The 17,449-nt window shown below is 27.7% G+C and overlaps 1 protein-coding gene across 6 annotated transcripts in view; it reads left to right on the top strand.

Annotated features, from left to right (window-relative positions):
- Nucleotides 1-16,872, top strand: part of LOC103574995 (uncharacterized) — a 29,942-nt gene extending 13,070 nt beyond the window's left edge. For 4 of the 6 annotated variants that reach the window (XM_008554579.3, XM_008554584.3, XM_008554583.3 and 1 more), the window contains exons 2-6: nt 3,534-4,954; nt 5,995-6,164; nt 12,430-12,687; nt 14,205-14,465; nt 16,144-16,872. In XM_008554579.3, the coding sequence (XP_008552801.1) occupies nt 3,534-4,954; nt 5,995-6,164; nt 12,430-12,687; nt 14,205-14,465; nt 16,144-16,336 (2,303 nt within the window). In that variant the 3' untranslated portion in view covers nt 16,337-16,872. The remainder of the gene's footprint in view (nt 1-3,533; nt 4,955-5,994; nt 6,165-12,429; nt 12,688-14,204; nt 14,466-16,143) is intronic. The other 2 variants (XM_053741146.1, XM_053741144.1) reach the window with 2 other exon arrangements.
- Nucleotides 16,873-17,449: the final 577 nt, after the last annotated feature.

Here is a 17,449-nt window from a genome sequence, read left to right on the forward strand (position 1 = left end):
TCAAAATTTAGTTCCTGATTTTGTTCAGTAAAATAAGTGTATTGAGGCAGAAATCAATGTCGGGGATCAAAATCAAGATTTAAATAAATTTTGACTCATGTAAGAAACAATAAAATATGAAATATCCGATAAAAATATTAAATACGTTTTATCGATTTTTTTGTTGATAATATGATTTAAACTAAAAACCAAGTTCGATGACATTATATGATCAAAAGAAACCATAAAAAAGATGAGTTGGTATGATATCAGGCACATTTTAGTACGTTATATTCTGATTTATCCGGAAAAAATAACATAAAATGTTATTTTTTTAACATTTCAACGCCGATATCTTTTGAACTAATCAATCGATTTTGATAGTTGACGTGGCAATCGGCGCGTTTTATTGAGTTCTAGAGCTGATTAAAATTTGAAATCGATCGCGTCAGTCGTTTCGAAAATATTTAGAAAAAACCGTTTTTCACCATTTCTTTCTCCCGCGATAACTCTCGAACGAATTATCCGATTTTGATGTTTGAGGTGGCAATCGACGCGTTTTATTGAGTACTAGAGCTGATTAAATTTTGAAGTCGATCGTATAAGTCGTTTTTGAGAAATCAATAAAAAACTAAAAAAAAAAATTTTTTTTTTTTTCGTAATTCGCCAATATTTTCGAGTCTATTCAATCAAATAATCTGAAATTTTCAGGAAAGTTGAAGGCCAACAAGCTCTTTCGATTGCCACCTCAACCATCCAAATCGATTCATTAGTTCAAAAGTTACAAAGAGTTTACATACATACACACACACACACACACACACACACACACACACACACACACACACACACTCGGACATCATTCTGAAAATAGTCAGAATAGCTTCCTAGGTCCTCAAAACGTCGACATCTGATGAAAACTCGATTTTCGAAAATCGGGGTGAAAACAATAACTTCCCGAAATTTTTGAAAATCGTCGATTTTCTTAGCGGGAAGTTAAAAATATCATACAATGACATTTTTTAAATTAAGCTAAAAAACCCCATATTCGATCAGGGAACTAGTATCCAATCACTCATGTATTTGTGTATGTATTTACTAAATATAGATATATAAATAGATGGAGTGATCGCCCTGTTTAGAAAATCTCATAGAATCCAATAGATTCTTATAAATTTCCATAGAGATTTTATAAGAATGAATGAGTTTTATGAAAAAAACTATTGTTCATAAAAAAACTTAATTTTTTTTCTTCATTGATTAATCGATTAATTAATATTCAAATTGTAGTGATTGCTAATGAAGTTTTACTTTAAAGTTATCTTGAGTTAATTAAAAAGGAATAGAGTTGACTCATTGCATGTTTTAGATTTTATTCTTTTTACCTTTACAAGAAGGTACAGACTGATAATTACAGATTTATAAATTCAGTATAATTTTTATACACGAATATCTAAGTAAATTTGTATAAACCTACATTAGTATTGTTTGTCAAAATTTCTTGTTTGTAATAGCAGTCGTGCTGGCACTAATCGTTTATCATACGTTCAAGCTACTTAGAGTGTGTTGGCAAAAAATTTCTGAGTAAAAAAAAAATTCAATTTACTGTAAAGATAACTGTCAACTCCTAAGAAGTAAAGAGTAATTTCGCGCGCCCAAAATTTTAACCGTTATTCAATGTGTTCTACGCGATTCAATGAATTCACTCATGAGCAAGTCTGTAGTTTATAAGAAGTATGGCTAAAATTTTAATAATTTCAGTAGCAGATAATCTTAATTAGTATTGACTATTTGAGATGTTATGTTTTATTCCTTTTTAGTAGTCTCTATTGTCTTTTTAGTTAGGGATACTTATATATACCTGAGGTAAAAAGTTTTATATGAGACCAATTTTACGTTTTACAAATTTTCAAGCACCAGTAAAATAATAAATTTAGCAAGTATTGAATTTTGCGGCTCAATCTTGAGCCTCAACTTTTTTTCCTTTATTGTTATGTAGAAAAAAGGTTGATACAAAGGTGGAAATTGTAAACGACAGATGTTTAAGTAAGGGATGGTCAAGCGTTCAGGTTAAAAAGGATCATGGATTAGGTTGGAATGCACAAAAATTTACGATTTTTGAAACGTACTTCAGATTTTAGACTGCTAGTTGCTCATATTGGAATATTATAATTTTGAAATGTATATGCATAGACAATATAAATTTCTTTGACAATTGAAATGAAATTTTCGGAAATATGATGAGTGAATTCAGTAAAACTATACGACAAGTAATCCTTTTAAAAACGTATTTTCTAATAAACTAGAATATAATGATTATCTATATTTCGTTTTATGAAGAGTATTTAATGTATCCATGAGTAATAAAAAAGAAATTAATTTTTTAAATGCAATTATAAGTAGCGTCTAATTGCTCATCAGGTATTTTTAGTAACTACAAATTAGTTCAACTATTTTTGCTATTAGTATTGTCGAAACTAAGTTCTAGTAGATGTCTCTGCAGTATCGTTCTGTAGTTGTTTGGATAGACGATGAATATCTTTGACAAAAAGGCTCTCTATAAAATATTTTACATATTAGTTTAAGTAAAAGTTCAATTTATGATGTATTTTCAGAATTAACCAACTGATAGATCTAATTAATTAGACAATTAATTTGTTACTAGAAGAATTTAAGTCCTTAAACATTCCGAAGCATGTTTGGTTGAGTCCCATAACTATTTAAAACGTAATTAGAATTCTAAAATCCAGAAATTCGTTTAGTACTGTCGGCTTTTAAAAAAATTCTTCTATAATAAAATATGTCGTTGATTGCGAATTTGAAACATGTTTTCTAAAAAAACTATGTATGTAGTTTTAAAATGTTTTATTAAAGAGATTTATCGCAGTGTGACTGAAATTTCTGCACAAACTTTTAATATAAATTCAGCCTATAAACATACTATAGCTGGACAGAACAAACCTACAGTTGAGTAAAAATAAAGATTGATAAAAAAAATGAACTATAGGGTTAAAGTTTCTATAATTATTGAAAGTTTCATAACAATCGTTTATAAATTTATGATTATTATAGCTATCAAACTTTTTGTTTTTTAGTGTCACATAGTTTCTCTAGTTTTTTCAACAATTAATACTAAATTACGAGAAATGATTCAAAGAATGCTAAAAATTTTCATCAGCAAATAGAATTCAAATAATTTTATTATTTTCTTGAATTATTGACCTCTTTTTACCGTCTTATTATTAAAATTTTATTAGCTTTTCCATTTTTCATGTTCAATATATCGATTTAAAACAAAAAATTTATAAATAAATTATAATTAATTTAAATGTGTTGAGTGGTATTTTATGAATTTAATTATTAATATATTTAAAAATATATATATATACTAGTAGGTCATTTAAATAAATCTTCCGTTACAAGAGAGTTGAATTAAATTTTGATATATTTATAATTTAAACTCTGACCTACATATGTCTTGCAAGCGGTAGATAAATGTTTAAGTAACTTAAATGTAACATATTTTATAGAATATATATTTATTTAAATTACAGGGACTTTTGACGAGGTACCTGTTAAACAAGAGCGTCCAGATGAAGCGGAAATCCGGGAATTGGCTGCCAAAATGGTGGAAGCAAACAAGGCGAAAATGCAGGCAATGCCTCCAGCAACGCCGAGACCAGCAAATCCACAGGCAAATTTACCCGGAATACTTGGTTATTTAACGCGTAAACCAACTGATGGATCAACTGGAACAACACCACCGGTAGCCAAATCACCGTCTGTTCAAGACGGTAAATTACCGCTTGATGATGAAAGTCAGCGCGGTAGATTTGGTTGGGTGTCATTTGAAAAAATTCACATACCATATATATTTCGTGGTAGTGAAAAATATTGTGCTGTTAGGATACTTGAAGCCAAGCTACTAAATAAGTACCTGAATTATCTTCACTCAGATATTTACAGTTGTACATGTATTAAAAGTTACTTTATAACTGAAGCTGAGAGTAAATTATTTAATGAAATAAATAATAAACATTGTGAAAATCAATTCGGCAAGGAACAATTTACGTGCAAAGATTTAGTTGTACGTCTATCGGACGCTAAAGAATTTTACACATTTTTAGATGTATGTTATACTAAGTTAACAAGTAACAGTGTTATTGGTAATAATAGTGGTGGTAATAATAATGGACATAATAAAAATGATAAATGTGGATTCATACGTATTAATAAAGAATCTGTTGTTCCATATACAATAAAAGATAATTTAAAATACGTACCGTTATTTTATTTTGAAGGTGAAACGGACAATTTAAAATTAAAAGCTGAAAAATTAGAGGGATGGGATTTATCATATTTAAAATTTTGTTGTAAAGTACAGGGTATACGTAATGAATTATTTGCTAGTGAAACATGTTCTGTTATAAGTTTAAGCGATATTAAAAGTTATTTTCCACCTGGTACTGGTTTTGAAGACTATTGGCCTAGTAAAGTTATGGACTCGCAGCTATTTGTTAATGGTAAAAGTGGTGCTAGTGCTGGTGGATGGACTAAACAACCACCAGCTCCGCCAGCAAGTATTATCGGCAAACAATTACAAGTTCAAAATAATTCAACTTCAAAATCATCGTCTTCATCACAGCTAACATCACGATCCTCTGCTGGTTTACAAAATATACCAGCGACACGTAATAGCAATACTGCTAATGCAACCACATTACAGTCAGTAGTTAATCAATCATCAAGATCCGTTGTTACAACACATCCAGCTCATGTATCATCAAATACTCTGTCTGGTGGACGATCTGCTGCTGCTGCTGCTGCTAATAATGCTCAACCTTTGCTCAGTTCATTAACAACTGCTGTTAATGGATGGACTGGATTAGTTGGTGGACAACCAACATTTCAAACTGCTATCGTACCTCAAACAAATGCCGTTATAAGAATGCAAAATTCACCACTTATACATAATGTAAGTTTTACATATTATTCATTATTTTTTTATACATTTCAATAGATATGGCTTCCCTTAATTTTATCTCAAAAATTACGTCTCAGTCAAAATATCTCAATCATTAATATTTCAATTTTACCTTTGATAGTATCATAAGTTGACATTTTCCCTATAAAACAACCATATGGAAATCCAGCCTGGATTCTAATGTGGGTTTCCCACATGGCGTTTCTGAATGGATTCCCATATCAGGGGCAGCCGAAAATCTTAGGCCACCCCTTCGAAACTACCCCTTGAATAGTAAAATTACATAAATTTTTTTAATTTTCATTAGTTTCGAAATCACTTATATAGAAACCAAGATTCCTATATCAATTTTCCACAAAGAAATCTATATACCCAAGTTCCTACATGGGAATCTAGAAACCCACAGTTTTCTACGTGGATTTCCCATATGGGAATTCAGTTACTCAGTTTCCTCTGTGAAATTCCTATACGGGAATCCAGGTACCTACAGTTTCTTATTTAGATTTCGTATATGGAAATCTAGAAATCCATGGTTTCCTACATAGATTCTTATATAAATCTAAACTTTTATATATGGATCCCTATGGGATCCAATGCAGTCCCAAATCAATTTTTTTTTGATTAAATTTACATTGAGATACTAGTGACTGAGATATTTTACCTGATATATTTTAACTGAAATGTAAAGAGGAGTTATCAATAGATATCTTTTATGGAATCAAGCTACTTGATCTTTTTTTTATTGCGTAAACGGTATTGATTATATATTTTTAGTTGTCCTAATTTCGAAATGATCAAGTATTAAACAAATAGTATATTTTTATAAAAATCCAATTTTAGTTTAATTAATACATCTAAATTCAAATAACCATTTGTATTATTAATTTATTCAATGAATCACTAAATATTGAACTAATATATAAATATTTGCTTCTGAATTCATTAACTATATTTAAATTTATTAATTGTTAATGGGCTAATAATATATAATGGGGTTAGTAAAAGATCAAGTTTATGTTCTTAACTTATAGAATATCTCTTCATCTAAGGCTTATCAACAGCAATCAAGAAGTCGAGCTGGAGGTAATGGTAGTACGGCACCTGGCCAGTATCCAGTTTACCCGGTTACAACTATTCAAACAATTCCACAAGCACAATCGACTTTACGAGCAACTGTGCACTCCAATCAACCTAATCTTGGGTAAGATTTTACTTACAATATATTTTTATTTTTTACATACATTAGTTTGTGTTGACGAAAAAAAATCAAAAAAATGTTTCTATTGTAGCAATACAGCTATTTTAGAGTCATATTTATTTTTGGGTAGTAAATGACTTATTGATAAGTTTAAAAAAAAAATCTGAAAAACAGTTGACCCTGTGGGCCAACCCCAAAAATTTGCGTTATTTTTTAGCTCAGAAAGATCAAAAATGTTATTGATTGCAAATTTTTGAGCTCTTCAAAGTCAAAAAATGATTATTTCTTTGTTTAATCAAAGATAATTTTTGTCGTACGATATCTTTGGAACGAATCAATCGATTTGGACATTCTTGGTGGCAATCGGAAGGGCTCATCGAGTCTTAGATCTCAATAGATTTTGAAGTCGATCGGTCGAGTAGCTTACGAGTTTTACAAAAAATGAAAATAAGGACTGATTGACTCTTTTAATTGGCGCCAAGGACGTCCAAATCGATTGATTCGTTCCTAAGATATCGTACGACAAAAATTAGTTTACACACATCTATACATAAATATATATACACACACGGACGTCTATCCGGAAATAGTCAGAATAACATCCTAGGATCCCAAAACGTCGAGATCTGATGAAAACTCGATTTTCGAAAATCGGACCGAAATCAATAACTTCTTTTTTTTTTTTTGAAAATTTTCAGTTTTCATAGTGGGAAGTAAAAAAAGTATATCCGTTTGTCGATAGTTCAGGACATTAACCATAGGTGGCGTTATATAAATTTGTGTTTGCTTTAGGAAAGTTATCATTAGGCGTACAAAGGTTATTTAAATACTTTTATTTTCTGTCACATTTCTAAATTAGATTTTAGTTTCTAAAAATACAAGTAAACACATAAATTATAGTTCATAATTGAATAATATCTATGCTAATGATTATTCGAAAACTAATATTACCGGTATATTTTTAGTAGCTTCATGTAATATCCATTAAATTAATAGTATATTCTCGAAGCATCCAAATAGCATTTAAATTTTGAAAGTATCCCTATGACCCTTTAAAGGTTAAGGATTAAAAGGTTAAATGTCAAGAGGTTAGATTAATTAAAAAAGTTCATTGCTTGAGAAAATCCACATTAATATTAGTAAATGTGTATAATTTTATACAATTCATACTAATAATTAATATTATTTTGTTCTCTAAACATGAATTAATGAAAATAAGTGAATATTCACTTATTTCATTTATTCATTTTTAGAGAGTGTCCAAAAAATCATTACAAAGTACAGTCGAACTCCATTAACTCGGAACTTTCCCTCAATCTTGACCCCCAATACGAGCTACGCTGTCTCCTACTCGATGTTATATATTTTTATGTATCTGTGTATACTAATATATTTATTATATATGTGATGTAAGATAACATGCGTTGTAGTTTACTCTTTAAAGGAGTAGTGGCATTCGATAAGTCGGAATTTTCAAGAAATTTCGCTCTTTCGTAGACTAACTGTCCGAGTTACATGGAGTTCGACTGTATTCATATGCTGCCCATGACTGAATAGTGTCCCACACCGTAACTACATATACCTGAAGATCAATTTATGAAATTAAGTGGATACATCCGTAATTTCTTAAGTTTTACCATAAAAATTGATCTTTTTTCAAAAAAAGCGTTGTAAGATAATTATTTTATTTTCCTATGTAGATAGCAGGGATGAATTTAACCCAGACATTATTATTTAGCTTATCTCTCGCGTCGTAGTGTCTACGGTAAATCACCCTTCTCAATATCAATTAATCAACCAGTTATCGATTCGCTTCTTTATGATTTCATATTATATCATAAATACATATTTATTTATAAAAATATATTGTGTTCAAGTAGTATAATATTAGAATTCCTAAGCCAGTTATTAATGGTGTCAAGTTATTGAACTAAGAATTTTTTAAAGAGAGGTTAGGATTCTGAGCTTGCGGTTCAAGTGAGATTTGTAATTATGAAGTTTTAAAGATCAGTATTTCGTTAATTACGCGGAAAGAACGATTCATTACGGGCTACTATATCAGATAGTTCTCAGTACCACCTATAAAAGAAAATATGAAAAACGATTGACTCTGCGAAACAACCCCAACACTTTCTTTCTTGAAATAAGAGAATTTTGCTTGGTTAAGGAAGGTCTATAGTTATTTCTGTTCAAGCTTTTCTCTCAAAAAAATCCTCGAAACGTAAAATTAAGAACGAGGCTCGATACATCACTCTGATCTAGCAATCTACGTTTTCATTTTTAAAAAATGTTCATTTGTTTAAAAGAAAGACCTGGACAAAGTTTCCATTTACTGCTCAAGTGCAATAATGATAGTATCGTTCGTCGATTTGAATGTATAGAGAAAAAAGTTCAGACCCATCTTAGAAAAAATTCGTCTTGGTCAGAGATTTTTATTTTATCCGAAAAAACGGTGGTTTTAAAAAAAATTTTTTTGAATCAAGAATATTTACTTTCAGTCCACTTTTTTTTCTGCGCAGATAATAAACGCTTATCAAAGATAATATATTAGAATATATATCTAATCACAATATTTACACACGACATCTGAATATTTACTGAATCTATAAAAATAAAATATTTATTATTCAAACGTTTCTGTCACGTAAGTTATCGATTTCATATTTCATGTTACATTATTGCGCAAAGAAAAAAAAATATATGCATATATTCATAAAAACACATACTTTTTTTTTGCATCAGGATCTTCTATCTCAATCTTTTTTCAAATTTGTATGTATAGTACATAGCAGCTAATAGAAGTTTAATTTTAAAATTCTTGCGCATAAAATATGTCATCTGTTATATCCTACAAAAGTTTTAAATTAAAATCCTGTTTACAACTATGCAAAGTATAAAATTTTTCAAAGTATTTAATTTAGAAAATAAATTATTTTATTATGATACAGCACATATTGCTTTTTTAATTTAAATCCATTTATGCATTTATGATTATTTTAAAAAATAAAGTTTTTTTTTTATCATACTATCGAGATTAAACAGTAGTTTTCTCTAATTCAATACGAGTTGTGATAAGAACTTTAATTAAATGATAAAAGTATTGCTACAGTAGTAAATATTTTTATTTTTTTTTCTTGTATTTTTTTTTTACGTCTATACAATTTGTTTGTGTACATACTGAGTCCTTGCTTTGTAAAAATAATAATTTTTCAATGCTTTATTTTTCATACAATTAAATTAAAAAAGTTTTTATTATTTGAGAGTAGAATTCATCATATTAAATTTATGTTGCTAGTTTTTAAATTAGTGTATTATAATTCAAATGCGGTATAATTTAAAAATAATGTATGATGTGGTAGTATTTTATGCATTAAATTAATTATTTTAATTTATTTATGAAAATAATTAAATTATGATAATTTATACTTAAACCACAATTATTTTGTAAATATTTTTTATTTTTTACTTTCAATAACCTGAGGGGAAATTTAAATCGTAGATTGACGTACTAGACGTTCAAAATGTAAATTCAATTTTTGAAGACGTAAGTAGCCGTAAAAATGTATTTTAGACATAGTTGACGTCCGAAAATGAGAATAAGGTGTAATCGTAGACAAAACCTTTCAAAACTTGCAATATAAAAATTAAACTATATTGGAAACATGTTTCATTGTCAGAAAAACATGTCTAGCAGCCCAAAGACGAGAAATAAAAATTTTCAGCAGCATTTGAAAATTATCTTGGGGCCTTGCAAGAGATAAGAACTCTAAACGAACTCAAGAGCCATTAGTACAGTTCAAAAGCTGTTTAAAATTTTTATTTCTCTTCTGTTAGATATCTTCAAAGGTTAAACTCGTAAAATTGAGAAAATAATTCTTATTCGAGGATTATCTTTCAATTAATTACAATCATTTTTCACTTGATGCTAAGAAAAGAAACCTGTCGGTTTTTGATAAATATAAAAAAATATATGTAAATAATAAATGATAGTAGGATGCGTTTGAATAATATGTGTTATAAATTGACAAAGCATGATCATCTGATAAGAATGTAGAAATTTGCAATGTTTGTTTGCTCTAATCTGGGTAAGCCACATTTGCACAAATGTCCAATGGTCCCTTAATAGCCCATCATCCCTAGCACCACCACCCCATTCCACTCTACTTCACTCCACCCAACCCATTTATATTCCAATGCAATAGCTTTATCGTGTAGTTTGATTATTATTACTATCCTTGTAAAAAAAAGAAAAAAGAAAAGAAAACATTTTTTTGCTTTTTTTTCGTATAGTTATCCAACCTATGGGAAGGATGACTGGTGAGTTCCTGCATAATGAATTATAGAATTTTATTAAATGCAATTAGTATTAGATGCATGTAGCACTAAAAATTTAAGATTTTTTAACATTATAATTCATATATATATATATATTGAGTATAATTCATATATATATATATATATATATATATATACTCAATTAAAGCACTTTGGTAATTACTTTACTTCTCACACAAATTTGTTTCTTTTTTTTTCAGCTTCAATCTAATAAAATATTTTTATACCTTTTTTATCTTATAATACTGCGGCTATCGATTATATATGAGTAATTTTTTATCTCGATATCTAAAGAGCTTTTACCAAAAAAAATTATACATATATATTAAATAACAAATATTATTAATTTTTCATGCACTTTTATTTGCTAATCATATTTTTAAAATAATTTCTATTTATATTGAATTGATCAAAAAGTTTATAGAAATCCAAATAAGTAGAATCAATTAAAAACAAATTTTGAATGAATTAAAATTGATTCATTGCTTTTGCAGTTATTTCCTTAATTATCTGTGTAAAATATAAAAAAATTTATTATTTTTATGGTAATATTTTACAAATACTTCATGTAATGATAACTGATTAAGAATAACCAATGCTAAATTTTGTTGAAAACACTGAAAAAAGAGTATTTTTGCTTCCGGGATATTATTTGCTTCGATAGCAATCACAAGATCAAAGATTCTAAAGTTAACTTTGCAGAAGGATACGCATATTGCCGAAGTAACACATGCTTGAGCAAAATTCTGGTGCCAGTGCCTTGAGCAAAATCCTTAGTCACTAGTGTCTTTTTTTACATATGGGTCTTGCGCAAAATCATGTTGCAAGAAATCGTCATCAAGACTTGCGCATGACTTGCTAAAGGCATCGTACACAAGAATATTGAAGATATCTTGAATACGGTGCAGTTTAAAAGTTTCTTGCGCATTTCTTGCACCAGTAATTTACGGCAGATACTTACGCATGGTTTTCTCAAGACTCAAGGTCAATTTTGAGCCTTGAGCAGATTTTGAACAAGCTACACGCAACTATTTTCAACTATAGTCTTCCTTCAGAATTGAGTAATACTCTGGCAAATTTCTTGTGTAAGGTTTGCACTAGACTTCTTATTGAAATCTAGCTACAAGTATCTGCAATAAGACCCATAGGTAAGAAAAGACACTAACGTCTATCGAACTTGAGACCAGGCTTGCTCAAGTCTTGAACAAGATTGTTATATGGGTGACTTGACCAAAAACTGGTTTTATTATATTGAGAATACCAAAATCAAATCAAAATAACCTTAAAGGTCTGGCAGTACTCCCCGAACATCTGGGTTTTATAATTCTAATTACGTTTTAAAAATTTATGGAACTCGAACGATGAAAATCTTACGAAAAAGCTCAATGAATTAATAGAATCATAAAATTAGAAAATTTTTTAGGTACGGCCCAATCTTAACGCCACTTTATTTTTATAGGTTAATGTATAACATGAATATATAGTGATCCTAACCAAAAAGTCGTCACCTCATTACTATTATTATTATTATTATTAGAGAAGTGCTATATTTAAGTATAAGGCGTTATACATACAGCTATAAGAATCTACCATATTTTTAAGTACCCAATTTGTAGGGATTAGACAATCAGCACTAAACTGTATGTAATAAAAATAATAGAATACGAAAGAGTATTTCCTTCGTATTCTATTTGATAGTACAAAAATGCAAGCTATGGTTGTAACTAAACTAAATTTTAAACTCAAAATTAAACCCGGTGTTACTGTGGAATAGCAGTTTTCATATATCATAGGAAGAATCCGTTTTTTTACTATAGAAAAATTCGCATAATACTTCTTTTTCAGTGTAATAGATATAAAAACATTATTAAATATCTAATTATGATCAATAGTAATTAAAAATAATAAGTAATGTTAATTAAATTTTTTTCAGGGTTGGTTCAACATACACAACATCAAGTCTAACGAACCCGAATGTTGTGGCAGCAAGTACCTATCCTCAAATGTTAAATTTGAGTCAAGAACAGGTGCAGGCACTTTTACACCCACAAACGTCAGCGGCATCAGCGTTATTGTCTCATTCACAGAGGCATACACCGCCTGCGCACAATGCACACAATAATGCGCATCCAAAACCTGCGGCATATCCACCACCACTTATTCCAGTCAATGGTAATTCGAATAATGCGAGGTGACTATTTTTTTATTTGTTATTAATATAACGTCAATTAGTTGATAATAACACTGATGTAAGGTAGAGAAATTGATGGTACAGATAACTGACCAGCAAAAAGTTGACCGATGGTCATTTTTTAAATTTAATAACGACTCCCGCGTTAATTTAAATATTGCCGGGGAAAATAATTTATAAAAAATTATTTTTGACGTTAACTGATGAGTAATCTGTCGATTTCTTATGATCTGACCAAACATAAAAATTATGGTCATTTTGTATCAATGATAATCATGGTTTTAATTATATATAGGTATATATGGCGATCCATATATTTATTGACCAGATGATAAAATTTAGAATTTTACAATACAAGTAAATATTGCTGGCAATAATAAAATAATAACCAATACTAGATTCAATTCAAAAGTACCCGCCTAAAATAAATTGATACCAAAAAAGTTAATTACAGTGAACTTGTAAATTTGAAATAATTCTAAACTTTTAGTTGATTATTTTAATTACTTAAAAAAAATGAGGAGTAAAAACACGTTTTCAACTGAGTACTTTTTATAAAGACTATTTAGGACTTATTTTAACTAACTATGAACGGTTTTTTATTTTTATCAGAAAAGTTTAAAAAATCAACTGCAATGCTATTGATAATTTAATAATTTATACTGTTGCTCACTATTAAGATTTTTTTCAAAATTTAAATGAGATTATTTAAAGTTATGAACAAGTTAAATTCAAAATCAAATGTGTAGTATTGAAGGTAGTTCACTTGCAACCTATATTACTCGCTTTTTCTCGTTTTAAATTTTCAGACAGATTCTTTGACTATTTATAAATTTTTGACTAATCAGCAGTATGATCATTTTTATATATTTTTAAATTTGAAATTTTTTTTTCTATAGTCTGCTAGTTTTTGGAAAAATTCTTAAGCAGAATAATTTGAAATATACGTGAAAATATGACTTTTTTTTTAGGTTAGTCCGAGCTACTACATGTTAACTGTGTGCGCTTTGATTATCAATATCTCGCCTTACACGAAAAAAAAAAAAAAAAAAAAATAGTGGCTACTCTCTGGAATAGTACTGAGTACTTTCTGTGAAAAAAAATTTCAGAAAGTACTGTATGCTATTTAGACTATATTCACTTCTGTCCGGAATAGTACTCAGTACTATGCAGAGAGTAGCCACTTCTAATTTTTTTTTCCATGTACAAACAGTCAAAAGTGATTTTTCAAAATTACATGCAGGATATCTACCTTGATATCATATTTCAATTACATCAAATTCTTATGAAAACTCGGTTTGCGAGTGACCTACTTTAAAATTAGAATTAAGAGCGAAACTTTCAAGGAATTTTTTTTCAATGTCTACAACAATATTTTAAAGTGGGAGTAAAAAAAAATAGTCGTTCCAAACGGATCACCCTAATATATATATGACCAAAACACAATTTTCCTTATTTTCTTAATAATATATACAACAATAATAACCAACTAATAAAATAGTATATTTTGTTTACAGAGATTCACATGGTAGAAAACACTTGATAACTATACCAGATGCAATGATATCAGCATCGTCTCACGTCCAACCTTATGGAATACAAAAAGCACTTGTCGAAGAAAAATTAGTGCCCTGTATTAATTTCAAACCTTATATTTATTCCGAATTGTTAATGACATTACCGGATTTTGTATCGCAATATTTTCCAGCATGTGATATTAATAATTGTCGACAAGTCATTACGGAGGTACTTGGTCTTGATTTATATCAAGGAAATAGGTAATTATATTTATCAATATATATATTATATTACTATAATTATGTTTATATAAATTCTCATTATAGTAAAGGTCTAACTATTTTTAAAAAAGTTTTTTTTAACTCTTGACTATTAAAAAAAAAAATGACAGAACTATTTTTACATAAAAAATTGGAGCTTGACTTTTTGACCTTTATGTCAATTAAAATTTAACTTTAATTAATTATAAAACAAATATCATTATAACCCGCGTATTTAATTAATTAATTCAATTTAATGGATTTTTATAATTTGATGATTTTAAATTTAATGCTTATTTCAATTTAATATTTAAATTTAAATAATTATTGAATTTTCTAAATACTATTTTTGGTATATATTATAAAAATTCTATAAATGGTATAATGTGTAATTTTAATACCAATAAAATAGGTCAATTACCAAAGATAAATATAACTTTACATACTAAATTGATTTTTATAACTAAATTACAGTTTCGTTTATTAATCGTTGATCTAAATATTTTTTAAATTCACTAAAAAGTCAAGTAGAAGTGTGCAGATATTTCGATCGAATTTAATCAAATTAAATATTTCTGTTACTATTTTCTTTGATATTAGAATTTTTTAAAATTAAAATTAATCAGTTGTAGGCTGATATTATTCAAGGTTTATTTTTTTTATCACTCAATATTTATAATTTTAAAAATTCTTTAGAGTTAATAATCATCACGGTCATCGGCACCTAGAACAAATATAAGGCGCTTTGTTTTTTAAAATAAATTTTATAAATTTAAATATTTGAACTTTGGGTTATTGACAGATTTGACAATAAGTATCCAATTTTAATTGAATTAATGTTAAGTCACAGATTAAATTTAAGTATTTACTTAAATTTTGTAATATTTATCAAATATTTCATAATAATTATTATAATAAGAAATTTTTTTAGTTAGATTTATATAATGTTTACTAAACTTAAATCCATAAATGAGAATTTATAATTTAAAAATTTTAAGTACAGTCGACTTCGTCATAAGCCTGGTCTAGGGGACGAGGAAATTTTTATTGAAATTTCAGTCTCTCCACTACCGTGCGTTTAGTTTTGTTCTGGACTACTCATTATAAGCCTGTTTTATTTAATATCATTTTAAATGTCATATTTACGTTTTGTTACATACGTCAGTATCCCGATTTTTCTAGTGCTTGTGGCGCTAAAATAAATACTTATCTTTTTACACTAATAATAATTTTAATGGAAAAAATTATAATGACAACGGTATTAATTACAGTAATAATAATAATAATTGTTATTGATCAACATAATGCTCAATAAAACTTTTAAATTGTAACAGAAGCTTTAATTGTAATTAAGCATTACAATTATCAACAATAAATAATATTTTACTTAATTTTTATTAAATTATTATCCGCGAAAGATCGATAGTAAATTTTCATCATTAATTTTGATATTTTGTTCCTATTGTTAGTTTATAATTTAGAGAATTTTAACGGAGGCTTATAACGGGATGTCTGGTACGAAACTCAAAAAAGTGGTTAAGTGGGGAAGCTGTTTGGACTCAGTACCTGCCGATTAGGGGAAGAGGCTTATAACGAGCAGGCTTGTTACGGGTAGTCGACTGTAAAATATCTAAAAATAATTGAATTTACATTTTATTTTATTTTTTTTTTTAATTAGATTGCAAATGAAGAAACTATTAGAAGCTGGTAAATGTTCATCCCTAAGTGAAGAATTGCCATTAATCCACGTGCGAAACATAATGAAATACATGCCTCAAATGAAATACATGTTTCGAAACATGACAATGCCACCGACAACAGCTCATTCAAATGAAGAGCATCCATCAAAAAAACGACAACGTACAAGCTAGGATTGGCTCCAGCCTTACTGGCCCACTTACGATTACTACCATTCGGCATTTTAATAATAATGAAATAATAAATAATAACGACAACAATAATAATAATAAAAAATCAATAAACAAAATATAATTAAAAGTGTCGTTTGTCAAGTGTCGCGTGTGGTAAAGTGGCACGTGCTGTGTTTACGTATTTAGAAAATCAATTTTTTTTTTCTTATGTTGATTTACTTAATTATTTATATTTATTACTGAATAAAAATAATATTGACTCAATTAAAAAATATATGACATTTAAATAGACATAAATATTAATTTGTAAAGAACAAGTAGTGCGATAATTATTAAAATAATTTAAAAAAAAAAAAAAAACAGTTCGTGCCTGCACGTAAGGCTTTTTTTAACACCAACGAAACGTCGCGACATGGAAAATGCTGCTCTCATCTTCACATTATTGACTGAAATAAATAATAAAAAATAAATAAATTAATTAATTAACTAAATAAAAATAAAAGTAAGCAAATAAATAAAATAATAATTAATATTAATTTAAATGACTTATTATTTTAGTGAATTTAGAGGTGTAATTGCATTTCACATTTATTCATTTTATTATTTCATTATTAACGTTTATATTAGTATAAATAAATAAAAAAAAATCAATTCATTAATTAAATTTAATTATATGACTTAGTAGCTTTACTTTTGCTATGATTTAATTATTTTCATTGATAATTATTTTAATTATTTAGTCATGTAAATTAATTTTATTTTATTTATTTTATATTTATAATTTATAATTAAAGTAAAATTAATTTAAACGTGAATGCTAATTAAACAAAAAATAATTTAAGTATTTTTGTTTTAATAATTTTTTTTTGTTTATCAGTTATCTATTTATTAAATAATAGTAAAAATAATATTAACGTTAACAACAATAATAATAATAATACACCTCTATTTTCCTTATTAATTACTAGTTAATTTGCTTTTCTACATAAAAATGAATTTAAAAAAAATAAAAAAAAAAAAAAAATGATAAAGGTTAAATATGAATAATAATAAAAGTGTATTTTTTTTAAACGTGATTCGTTGATATAAGATGAAAAAATAACGATCAGTTGT

Source organism: Microplitis demolitor, chromosome 1 (genome assembly GCF_026212275.2).
Source record: "Microplitis demolitor isolate Queensland-Clemson2020A chromosome 1, iyMicDemo2.1a, whole genome shotgun sequence".
NCBI classification, from domain to species: domain Eukaryota; kingdom Metazoa; phylum Arthropoda; class Insecta; order Hymenoptera; family Braconidae; genus Microplitis; species Microplitis demolitor.